General features: G+C 29.1%; 1 protein-coding gene across 1 annotated transcript in view; it reads right to left on the bottom strand.

The window, feature by feature from the left end:
* The window catches only part of Sac1 (phosphatidylinositol-3-phosphatase SAC1), a 61,200-nt gene extending 48,336 nt beyond the window's left edge, over positions 1–12,864 (bottom strand). The window contains exons 1-5 of the mRNA XM_016053212.5: positions 12,676–12,864; positions 9,282–9,376; positions 7,920–7,997; positions 6,106–6,233; positions 3,473–3,622 (exon numbers count right to left, since the gene is read on the bottom strand). Coding sequence (XP_015908698.3) covers positions 3,473–3,622; positions 6,106–6,233; positions 7,920–7,997; positions 9,282–9,376; positions 12,676–12,710 — 486 coding nt within the window. The 5' untranslated portion in view covers positions 12,711–12,864. The remainder of the gene's footprint in view (positions 1–3,472; positions 3,623–6,105; positions 6,234–7,919; positions 7,998–9,281; positions 9,377–12,675) is intronic.
* Positions 12,865–12,867: the final 3 nt, after the last annotated feature.

Here is a 12,867-nt window from a genome sequence, read left to right as displayed (position 1 = left end):
CTTATCATACAAATTTGCAAGTAATTACACTTCCCTATAAGCATCTGGACATAAATAAAACTAATAACAAAATACTTTAATCTTGCACTAAAATAATAAGTAAATAAAAGAGTAAGCTGGCCAGTAATAAAATAAAAGTAATTAACTTTCTAAAAGAGCTGAACTTTTTTTCCAAGATTGAAAAAGAAAAGGCTTTTTATATTGAAAAATCTTTATATAGTTTTTTAAATAATTAAAATTAATCAGAGGTGCAAATTCATAAACTCCCGAGGAGTTTCAGCCAATTAATGAGTTGCACATCTCTGATATATACACACACAAACACAGGCAGTGAAACCTCGGTTAAGCTGAACCGAAAAATTGTTTGTTTGCAGGAAGGGGACACTAATAACAAACGCCATAAATATTTCTTAGAATATTTTCGATAATGTAGAAATAACTATCATCAGGGATATTTATTGAAATTTTAAAAATTATTTTTTTTCCTATATAAAATTATATGAAAAAGTTTGATATAAATACATAATTCTAGATGCAGATAAATTAATATAATTTCCCTGTGAACACAGATATTCAAGTTAGTCATATAAATAGGATCCCTTAGTCCTCAGTCATTATTAGGTTTACGCCCTCTACCCATCACTTGATAGGAAAAATGGTTAATACAGGGTGCATAGCCAAATCTTTGAATCAAAAATAAGCACTTTTTAAAAAATTTTCAAGCACTCAAAAAATTCATATTCAATCAATGATATTATTGAAAAACAAAAACTTTTTATAAACAGTTTTAGCATTAAAAAAAAAACAAAAAGAAACGGGCGTAAATTGAAACAATCGGTACTTTCCCACATCACCGAGTGAATTCAACTTGACCCTGAACTCAGAACAAAAGTACCTTTACCCCCTACGTCAAAAAAAGTGTTAGAAGTAAAATAAAATAAACAAGAACAAAATTAAAATAAATTAAAAAGGAAAACATTTCATAAGGATCTGATATTCTCTATCTGAATTGGAGCACTCGGGTTTCGGATTCAAGTGTGCGCGCATGAGCAAGTCATAACGTGAGTATGACATGAAGTCCGCGTGAATGATTAAGTAGCAAACTCCCCATTTTTCTTGAAATGCATGGGGTCCACCAGATATCACTGAAGGGAAGAAAAGTATTATTCGGAAAAAAAAAGCACTTTTTAAAAACGCCAGCTGAAAAAAGCACCTTTAAAAGCTTTTAAAAACGAATTCCCCAAAAAAGCACCTTTAAATACTTTTTACAAACGCTACGCACCCTGTAATACCTCTTCAAAAATAAACCTCCCGTGATTAAAATAAAAATAAAAAAAAATAGCATCTGCTTTATGGAGAATGTACATAATGAGTTATTCATAGAAGATTCACAGGGAATTAAAAATATTTACGAATTGAGAGGTGACGGTTTTGCAGGAGTGTCTATAACAGGAGGTTTCACAGTATATATATACACATCATAACCCGCTATCAGAACCCGCACTAGGACTTTAAATTATTAGCCAGAAAATTAACTGAATATCAAAAGTATTACCCAAAGACAAATCTGAAAAATCTTTTATGATTAATTTATTTTTTATCGAAAACTTCCACATTTACTATAAATCGAACTATTAACACACTATAAATATACTATAAATCGAACTATTTTATAAAATGCAAATTCAAATCAAGAGTCAATTGGGGGGGGGGCAATGAATGGGGAAGAAAAATGCAGATTTTCTATAATCTTTGAGTTTAATAATAATAAATTGGAATTTAATATTTGATAATTTCTCAGATTAGAGAAGCAATGTAAAGATAACAGGGTGAGCAGTCAAATCTTTCAGCAAAAAAATAAACACCTTTATAAAATACTTTTTAAGCATTCAAAAAATATTTTTAAGCACTACATACATTAACAAAATGCAAAATTATTTTCAAAGACTTTACATGATCATGATAAAATAACTAGTTTCTGACAAAGAACTCTTTTCTTGATTATATTAGCCCCCCTAAAAAGATCGAGAGATGTTTTGGTTCAATTTCAGAGGGGGGGAATGAAGTCTGAAATTGAGAATATCTTGCAAAATGCAGCAGAGATGCACACGAATCTCACCGAACCCAGCTCAGTCGATGCACATGCGGATCCGCGAGCATTTCCACAAACATGTAAAATGATTGGCACTTTCATACGCTATGGACCGACGGTGCGCCAAAATAGATTGTGGTTGAATGAATTGTAAAAACGTTGAACAGAACAAAATGTGAAAGCATGCTTTTGCAGAATAAGTGACGAAAACTGACACGGTAAAGAAAAAATATATATTTTTCGAAAAGAGAAAATTAAGCACTCTTTAAAAAACACCCAATGAAAAAGGCACCTGTAACGGCTTTTAAAAAATAAAATAAAAGATTAGCACCTTTATGCGCATTTTAAAAACATTATCTTTAGTATCTCGGTTATTTTTTACTGTTGTGGTGCAGCATCTCTGGAGAAGAGAAGAAGCAAATACTGTAGAATCATTTTATTCTGATTTATGGATTTTTATACTACTTCCAACGCTCTTATTGCCAACTGAATGCTCATTGAAAATTAGTAATCTATAAAGATAAAGTTTTCTTATCTTAGCAACCATTTCAGTTCTGAATAAGTTTACTTTGATTATGTTATTGTCATAAATTTTACTTTCTTCAAAAATAGTTAGATGATAAACTACACCACTTAATCAGCTTTATTAGCACAAGCTGTAGGAAAGAGTTTTGTCACATATCTCGTGATCCGGAGCGTGTTACGAGGTTTTTTATACTTAAATAATCTCTCTTGCTTAGATTATCTGGACTTAATATAATTCTTACTAGCTATACGGCATAATCTAACAGAAATTACTGTAATGAAGAAGAAATAAAGAGATTTGCATTGACGTTATTTTAAGGAACGAGGGGAATCTATATTTTTCTGGATAAAAAATCCATCACCAATATCTTCGGTGAAATACAATTTGTTTTATTGAATTTACTGCATTGGCAAGGTGGCAAATGTTTAAAGCAGGCCCTGAGCTTTATGTAGTTCATTTTCTTACAAAATTACTTTAAAAGCTAAAAATATTACAAATTAAAGAGTTCAAAAAGTAAACTAGTTGAGCCTTCATGAAATAAAATTACTTATGAAGCTGGAACACAGTTTAACATTTAAGTCAAGCCATTATTTATAATTTTGAGATCACGAAACTCACCTAAAATTCTTTCCAATGAAATACATGCAAAAAATAATGAGAAATTTTAATCGTGATTTGCATAAAAAAAACATAACTTTTAAAAAAATCGGAGTGAATTTTTAGTTTCGAAACAAAGCAGTTTATGAAATTTTTGTAATAAAAAAATCACTTTTTCAAGAATAAACCATGTTTCAGAATCACAATTTTATTTCATATCATTCAGTTAATGAATATCATATGAAGAAAGTACTCACTCTTTGGAATAAAGGCATGGATAGGAAGTCTGGACTTGTATTGTGTAAACGTTGCAGCGTGTGACTGATATCGTATGTATAAGAAAAATAGAAATAAGGAGTCTTCAAGACAGACTGCACCATTGAAAGATAAACTTTATTGAAGTTTTTCTGAAATAATAAAAAATATATAATTTATTAGAATAAATAAACAGATATTAAAATTAAGTAGAAATTAATACAGTCAAACCTTGTTATAGTGAACACTGTTTATAGTGAATTCCCGAATATAGTACACAAAAAAAAAAGAGAGAGAGGAAGTTGTACATTAGGAACTTTTTCCTGCTTTTGACTGATTTTCTTCATTTTTTTGTAATAATTCTGAAATTTCGACTTCAAAATAAATACATATAACCGATTTTTAAAGCCATCTATAGCATGAAATGCAGCAACAATCATTTTTTCTTGTTTGCTTCATTATTGACTAGCATTATGGAATTGGTTCAACATTCAAAGAATCTTCCAGTATATCGACAAATGCTTAGAGTAAAAACCGATGAATTTGCTGAAACTACTTTTATGTGCTCGAATGGCTGGGTTTAAAAAGCAGAATAACATAAATTCAGGAAAAATTATCAGAGTTTTCCATATCTGATGTTGTGGATTGCTCATCAGCAAAAGATTACTAATTTTTTTTCTTTTTTGTACGCAAGATGAAGAGTAATACAAAATTGAAGTAATAAAATTTTTTTAAAACGAAATTAATTATTTTTCAGTCATTTTTGTATTTTATTTTATGGGTCATTTATTTAGAGAACGTGTAATAAAAGAGGGAAGTTTGGAGGGAACATTAGTTAAAATTGTTTGCGGAACGGATATAGTGAACAGAAGGACCCTTGAAGGTTCACTATACATTCGACCCCCCCGGTTGAATGTACAAGAATGGCCCCATATTGTAAACATATAATAATTGAAAACAAAATAATTAATCTACAATGAATCTTTTAACAGCTTTCATTACAGGAGATAATTATTTATGCATTTTTAGTGCTATCCTTGAATCTGCATAATATGTGAAAGATTATTTTATTTAGAAGTAAATTGTTAGTTACAGTAAAAATTAGCTAGCTAATAAACTGATTTTGTAATTTAGAACAACAATCAACACGGCAAAGAAAAAATATCTTCCTAATAGATAGAAAATTAAGCACTTTTTACAAACCCCGAATAAAAAAAAGCACTGTTATGGGCTTTTAAAAAACGTAAATCAAAAATAAGCACTTTTTAAAAATGCTATGCATTAGAATAAAAAATTGTTATATTACCAATTAAAAAAATTAATTTTTTTTTTGTAAACACAGCGCTTTTGTTATATTAAATGAGTAACATATATATGTCTGTTATAGTTAAAAGTATCTTGTAGAAAGATATTAATGGTAGAGAGTGCAGATAGTCCTGACACAGGGATGCCCTAGTTGTCCAAATACTACATTTTTAATTCAGCATTAACAATTGTGAGGGAGTTTTTGGTTTAAAAAAGAGAGAGCAAGAAACATTCTCAAATGATTTAAAAGAAATGCTCGTTTATTACAACTTTTCTTTATGCATGCTGTAAATGACGGTAAGTGTTTCATACACTTAGATGCTGATAAAACTTTTATTTTTCACAGTGGAATCTTTTTAGACGTCCATTCTCGTGGAACAATCTGTGACTGTGGGGAAAGTTTTATTCAACAATGTCATCTATGAAATGGTACCCCACCATAGAATCGAGTTAACATGTCTTATATACTAGTGAATTGGAATTACATTGGTGTAGTGGTAGATACACTACAGTACTCCCCCACCAGAATTTTATCTGTGATAGAATTTGATGAGCTGATACCACTAGTCGATTCATTGCTGTTTTGTGGGTAGTCGGGAGAGCTGCATGAAGATCACCATACTTTTTGAATACTGGTCGTGAGAGCTGTATTAAGTTCACTGTCGTGGTCGCTCCTGTGTTGCCATTAGCAGTCGAGTGAATATGGTGTGTGTGATTGAAACTGAGCAGCAACAGCACGAGGAAGTGTATAATGTCAGCCACAAGTAGCAAGTTAACTTCATTGTGGAGCATCTATCGAAGTAGGCGTGTTTAAATCGTAGTGGGCGTTCCTGCCAAGGTAGGCTCTTTCACATCACGTCCGGATCACCAATGTGGGGAGTGAGTAATTATCGACCATGTCAACCGTCATCTATGAAAAGGCACCCCACCATAGAATTGAGTTAACATGTCTTATATACTAGTAGTGGTAGATACACTACACAAACATAAAATTTTTGAAAAGAATTATTTGAAAACTTTTAGAAACTTATTGGCTAGATTAGCAGTTCCCAGTAGAACCCTAGGGTTCCATAAAAAAGACACAAGGGGTTTGAAGAATTTAAATTTTTAAAATCAGTAATCAATGATTTTTTAAGCCTGTAATTATATTTATATTTTTAAAAATGAACCGCAATTTAATATTTTGGTTATTTTCCGCCCTAATCTAAATTTTTCCCTTTTTAGCCACTTAGGTGGCAAAGGCTGTTCTAAGAGGATAAATTCACTCTATTTACCATACTCTTACTTCTTGCAAATTTATTTTCATAAAAGTTTCTTAAAGGATTCTTACTTGTTCATCAGTGAGGTGCAAAAGAGCTCGAGAATAGGGAATGATTTCAGCATCTTCAAGTCTCCATACAGATTGACCATAGATACTACCCACAAGACTTTTTTTTGTGATCACAATCAAATAAGGACCTAATTACATTTCATTCAATTAATATGAGGTATTAAAAAATATGCATTAATTAAATTCACATACCATATTAATTACTCATGGGAAAAAAATAGATTAATTGGAAGGCTAAAAATAGCATGACAATAATAAAGCACACTAAGAATGATGAGGATACAGAAATGCATGATAAATAACTTAGAGGAAGGAATTTTATTCGCAGCTGTGCAATGAGCAAAAAATAATAGTAAATAAAAAAAATAATCTCCCTGAATAACTTTTGTTCTAATGATTGGATTTTCACATACTAAGTGAATAAACTCGAATATGAATAATAAGTCATGTAATTCTCTCAATAAACATATTTGAATTCCTGACCCTCAAAGATTTTGAAAGATTGGATAAAATGAGGGGCTAATAAGTTATATGTATATGGCGATAGTCACATAAAGCAGCCAAGTAAAGTCGCTGCTAGAAATGAATATTTTAAGATGACCCATACTCTAATTCAAGAGAGGAATATTTAATTTTACTATTGCTAAGCAACAAAGTTCAGATCATTAAAAAAAATAAAAAATTGAAATAATGTTCTGTGATTGCTCGGAAAGGTTTATTTATTAATAGTGTATAGAAAATAAAAATTTTATACCTCATAATTAAAAATATTTTTATCCTCAATTAAACTAAATAATAAAAAATATTAAATAATTATTAAAAAACATTTTTTTGTATTCTAGGTAAACAAGTTTTATCAGTGGACGCAGTTTTTTTTCTTTTTTAATGCTCAATTAGTTTTAAAAATATGACTAGAGACACAAAAAGTGAAATTAACATTAAGGGGTCCAAACTTTGGATCACTCTCCTGACCAAACTATGAGGACCATATTGACCCAGATTGCGGCTATCTCCTTTATTTTGTAGGTGAAGAATCCATATATGTATATGTGTTTATTCGGAGTAAGTACATTTTTGTGACTGATTTCTAAACTCAATTAATAGTTAGCACAAAATAATTAGCATATTTGAGGTCACAGCCACGAACCATTAAGATTGACACTTAGTACAGGAAAATCCAATCATTAGAAGGAAAGTTATTCAGGGTGAGATCTTTCTTTTTTTTTTCGCACAAAGTTCATACCATCGAAGACTGTTTCCTAAACTTTTATGAATTTTTTAATACATTATTTTATTTGATAATTATATTATTATTGAGAATTATATTATTTTGATAATTGAATACAATTGCACTGCTTTTTGTCGTTGCAGAAAGAGTTACACTGATGTCTGGTCATTTATTTTATAAACTATTATTATAATATAAAATACATTAAAATAATGTTTAAAAAAAAAAACAACTAAAAACATTATGTGTAATTAACTTAAATAAAATTTCTGCATTTAATTTGACTTCTCAAACTACTTAAGGTTTTAATCAGTAAACTTTTAGTTTAAAAATGTTTTACATTACATTTAGTGGCCACTGAAATGCAAAAATACTTGTTTTAACACATCTGAATTCCTTCCCAATAATAATTTAAGCCATGAAAAAATTAAATTACCTCATTTCGTTTGAAAAATAGGAATATTTATTAACAAAAAAAACTTTTCTGTTAGTTGGGAACCTCACCTTTACTTTAATTTCTTGACTAATTAATCATAGAAGTATAAAACATATTAAAACAGATATGAAGGGGAAAATCCTTTTTTACCTCCAATAAGATGAATGGTCCCTAAAATGCCATAGATTGATTGACTTGTTGCACTTGGATTAATTTGACCTTGATTTCCTATAAAAAATATTAATACATAAGATGAAGTTAGATTCCATTTCGCACATAAATTTATTTTACTACAAAAAGAAAGGAAAAAAAAATCAAAATTTCTTTTTAAAAAATGCCAGAAATATGGTTGATAAAATAGTAGAAGGTTCTTATAAGAAAATCAAATAATAAGGAATTTTAGCTAATCCTCTCCTAATAAAGCTACAATATATATGCAGGAGAAATAAAATTGCTGGACTATATGTGCAACTGAAATTCTGATAAAATAGTGATGAAGTCAAAAGTATGACAAAGCAAGTCATAAAATAAAATTCAGCTTACAGTTGTAAATCATGGTATTGCAACCAATAAGATCCCCTTTACATGATATAGAACGAAGAAAAAAAAATACACAGATTAGGTCCAAAACAGAAGTAATGATGCGTCTGCATAATTTTCCACCTTTGAAGATTCGGCCCTTTCAGCTGAACTACATGTATTTCAAGGTGAAACTTGATTAAGAGGCTAAAATATAGTAATTTAGATGGAGTCGTGATGGCTCAGGGGATAGAGCGTTCGACTTCCAATGAGGTGAACCGAGAGAACCTCAGCGATGGCTGATCTATATGAATTCCGCATCCGGTTCGCACCAGATGCCGATTTATTATTTTGTATTCTTTCTTTTTGTTGCTCATTCTGTTTGTGAGTTATATTTCTCTACCAGTTAAATATGCTTTTAAAATAAATCATTTACAATGGAAACTTTTATTTGACGTACAGCTTCTATTTTGAAAAGGACAGGCTTTTCCTCTCTCAAGCAGTACTTGTCCAAGCACTTTTCGCATACATTGTTTAAGATTTCCTATTAAAAGCATTCCCACGCTTACTGAATTTATTAATTATCCCATTGTTAAGTTTCAGGTGTTTCCCATAACAGTTGCTGCATGAAAAGTGGATAGCATAGAAGTCCTCTACAAATCGCTTTAACGCCATGAGAAATTTGTTGGTGGTAAGATCAGATGCAGGTTCAATGCGTTGTTGACTATGTTTCTTAGCTGACAACTATGAATATACACTTGGTCCATTATGAGGATGACGCAACATTCAATGAATAATTATTATGGTAATGCCATTTATGATTTACAGAGACTATGAATATAGAAAAGCAAAATATCTAACAAAAATATTTTATATAGAAAAAAAAGAAACTTAACATAACTCAGTAAATTTATAATTATTTTTGATTCCAATAAAATTTATGAAATTAATTTCAAGCATAAAATAAAATATTATTTTGAGAATGTATCTTACGTTGAAGACTGATTTCTCTGGATGTTCTATCAATAATCAAAAGTTCATCAAAATCTCCAACAGGTTCAATAAAAAACTTTTCAGGAGTCACATAGCTAAAAAAAAAAAAAAAAAAGAAAATTTTACAGCGCATTCAGTAAAAGGCACTTGATTTAAATCAATGTAAAGAATAATCTTTTCACAGTAAAAACAATTCTATTACCATGCCTTAGCAACAAAACTTGAAAATAAGATGTATTCAATTTGATCAAAATATGAAGATATAAAACATGTTTCAACACAAGACAAAAATTAAAAATAACCTGAATTAACCCCGTCCATGTATTAACATAGGTTTATTTTACTATCATATATAAGCAATTTCACAAAATACCTAAATGATACAGCACAAAAAAAAATCAATTTTATACCAAACAAAATATACAAAAAGAGAATATTAAAATAAGCAACAGACGTTACAAACTGATTCAAATGACTGAGTAACTGAAAGAATAGACTAGTTGGAAATATTATTTCTAGTTTGTAATATTTGTTCTCTTTAAAATAAAACATTTATGATGAAACAAAGTAAGTCACAAAATAAAAAAGTTCGGAAACTAATTTTTAAAAAAATCAAATTTTATCATTACATTTAAAAAATCATGTTTATTTTATCACAGTTAACATAAGACATTTTTATATTTCACAAATATCAAAATTAAGAGTTATTAATATAAAATCAGATAAAAATTACAGAAAATATGAATAATTTTTACAGTAGTGATAAAGTAAAACAAATTAGAATTTTGAGAACAAAAACACTTAGGGTGACCTGGGGTAATTCCTGATCAAAAAATGTAAACATCTATTTTGTGAAAAAACTGTACAAGATAGAATTTTAATATTTACTGGAAGTTTGAGGCTATATGAGATGAGTCCTATGCCTCCTTTTGTTTGAAAATCTAATTAGAATTTAAAAGATTTTAAATTTTTAGTGATCAGGAATTACCCCTTCTCTTGATCATTTCTGGGATAATTCTTGATCACTTCTGAGGTAATTACTGATCACCAGTTTTTATTGTAAAGAGGCTGTTTAAAAATAATTATATAATGGTAATTAACAAATAAGACATCAAGATCAAACAAATAAACCAAAAAGATATGTTTAAGCAGCTAATAAAACTATTTATTTAAAAGCAAGAAGAAAGATTAACACTTTAAATTTTCCAAAAATCTTTGCATCACGCCATACATTTTAGGCAATCAACCAACTCATTCTCATGTTCTGCTGAAATATAAGAGAGTTCCCACATGGGTTACTTTTGCAGGATTTTTTAACTTCATTAAGTGAAAGTGTAAAGTAAGGTATGTCAACTCAACAGCTCTGGCAGCAGCTCTCACATTGAAATTTTCATTTTCAATCATTAAAAGAAATTCACTAATTTTGCTTTCTAGAAGCTTAGTATCCTTTTTAGGCTAATAATTTCTCACCATATTTATACTAAGCTAATTTATAAACTTAAAAATTATTCTAACAATGTACACACATAAAATTAAGATAGAAGCAAGGTATGACAAACCAGAAATGGTACAAATCAGAATACAGTCTTGTATACCGTAAAAAAGAAAATCTTGCGATGACAGTTAAAATATATTTTATAGTTGTTCCACTTAATAAATATGAACTGTTATTTAAGATAAGACAATTAGCTATTTTATATACTATTTATAAGAAATGACAGTGATCAGGAATTACCCCAGTGATCAATAATTACCCCAGTGATCAATAATTACCCCATCTGTAGGGGGCAACATTTGATACAGTTTTCTATAATCAATTATAATGTTTACAGTAGATGTGAAACAATTAAACAAAAGTTTACACTATTTTTATATCAAAGAAATATAAAGTAACTCAAAATATTTATTATTAAGAGAAGGATCTTTGCAGAAATGTGCACATTTTGAAACCCATCTTTGAAATTGAAAATACAGAAAGCAGTTTAAAAGATACTTATTTTGTTAGCTAAAACAAAAAGCTATTATTAAGTAAATGTAGTTATACTTTAGTAAAGTGTACAAGCATTCTTGCCCATGTCTCAAATTAAAAAAAAATAATTTTTTTTTAAAAATATAACTTAGGTGATCATTATTTACCCCAGTAACAGAGTGATCGTGAATTACCCCGGGTCACCCTAATTAACATATATTCATCATTGAAGGGGAGCTGGTAAGCCATTTGCTAATTTTTATCTGTTTCAAACTTAAGCCAACTCAGCTAAATGGAACAGATCAATGTTGATTTTTATAAAGCCATAAACCACGTAGCAAATATAAATTTATCTCAATTTGTTTAATTTTATTTATTATGTCACATCACTTCATTTCATGTAAATAATCAATACATAAGAGCATATTTTTGTGCTATCTTTATTTAAAAAATATTTTAAAACATTCAGAGCATATCCACCCTCCTGGAACAAGTTGGTACCCTGATGATCTCTTTTTACCCCTCTCCCTACTCTACCATGAGTCAGTCAACACATAAATTTATATGGGAAACGAAATACAGTTGGCACACCTGTTCCCCCTCTTCCATGGCTGATAACCCCTCAGTTGTCCAGCAGAACCTATGGCAACACTTCTGTCATGTCGAGAGTCATAGGAGAAGAAAATTTCTGTCTTCAAATAGATTAAAATCTTTTAACTTAGGAAACTATATGGAACTGAAAGGTTAGTACTGCATACTAAATTAATACAAAAATTTTTTAAATTAACACGAGCTTTACCTATTTTAACTCCTTAAAACACCAGTTAATTTAAAACTGTTACACTTTTTTTTTCAAAAATATATTTATATTAAAATATTTTCACAAATGTAGTCACGATTGTTAACATTTAATTTACTTTCCTCATATAGAATACCTTAACATTTTTCAAATAACAGTTTAATAAAATAATTAAAATAGCAAAACAAAAATATTTACTTCCTTATTATTTAATGTGAATGTTAGAAAGGAATAGAATTTAAAGAAAAAAATTAGTTTAATTTCAAGGAAATTCAAAAAAAAAAAAGATTTTTTTTTTCAATTTCCATTATTTAATTTTCTTAAAAAACTTTATCTAATTTTTATTTGCTTAGAAAAGTAAAAATTTCAAGTTAAGTAAAGTTACGGAAGTTCCTTACATACTTAGGCGACTTGCAATGAGGAAAATTTCCATTTTTCCGGATTATAATTATTTTTCACATTGCTGTAAAAACTAAAATTATTGGGAACGAACATAAAACTTTTTGATGACTATTAATGCAAAAAATATATAATAGCTATTTCTTTTGAAAATATAATATATTTTCTAAAAGTTTTTGCTTTAATCTGACTTATAGGGAAAACAAATTAAAAAAATGTTTACGTACAGGATAAGATTGTGATGAACAGTTCCTAGATTCATATTATTCTCTTTAATGAATACAAAATCGACTATTTAGAATACACTACGATACTTTAAATTTATTATAGACTAATCGTAAAGCTTGCACATTTCAATTAGAGATCAGAGAATTTATGGGGCGACAAGAAAAAAATTACTTGATAACGTTTCCGACTAC

This window comes from Parasteatoda tepidariorum, chromosome 1 (assembly GCF_982258835.1).
Source record: "Parasteatoda tepidariorum strain Cologne lab strain chromosome 1, Ptep-v5.0, whole genome shotgun sequence".
NCBI classification, from domain to species: Eukaryota; Metazoa; Arthropoda; class Arachnida; order Araneae; family Theridiidae; genus Parasteatoda; species Parasteatoda tepidariorum.
This window is presented reverse-complemented; position numbering and strand designations above follow the sequence as displayed.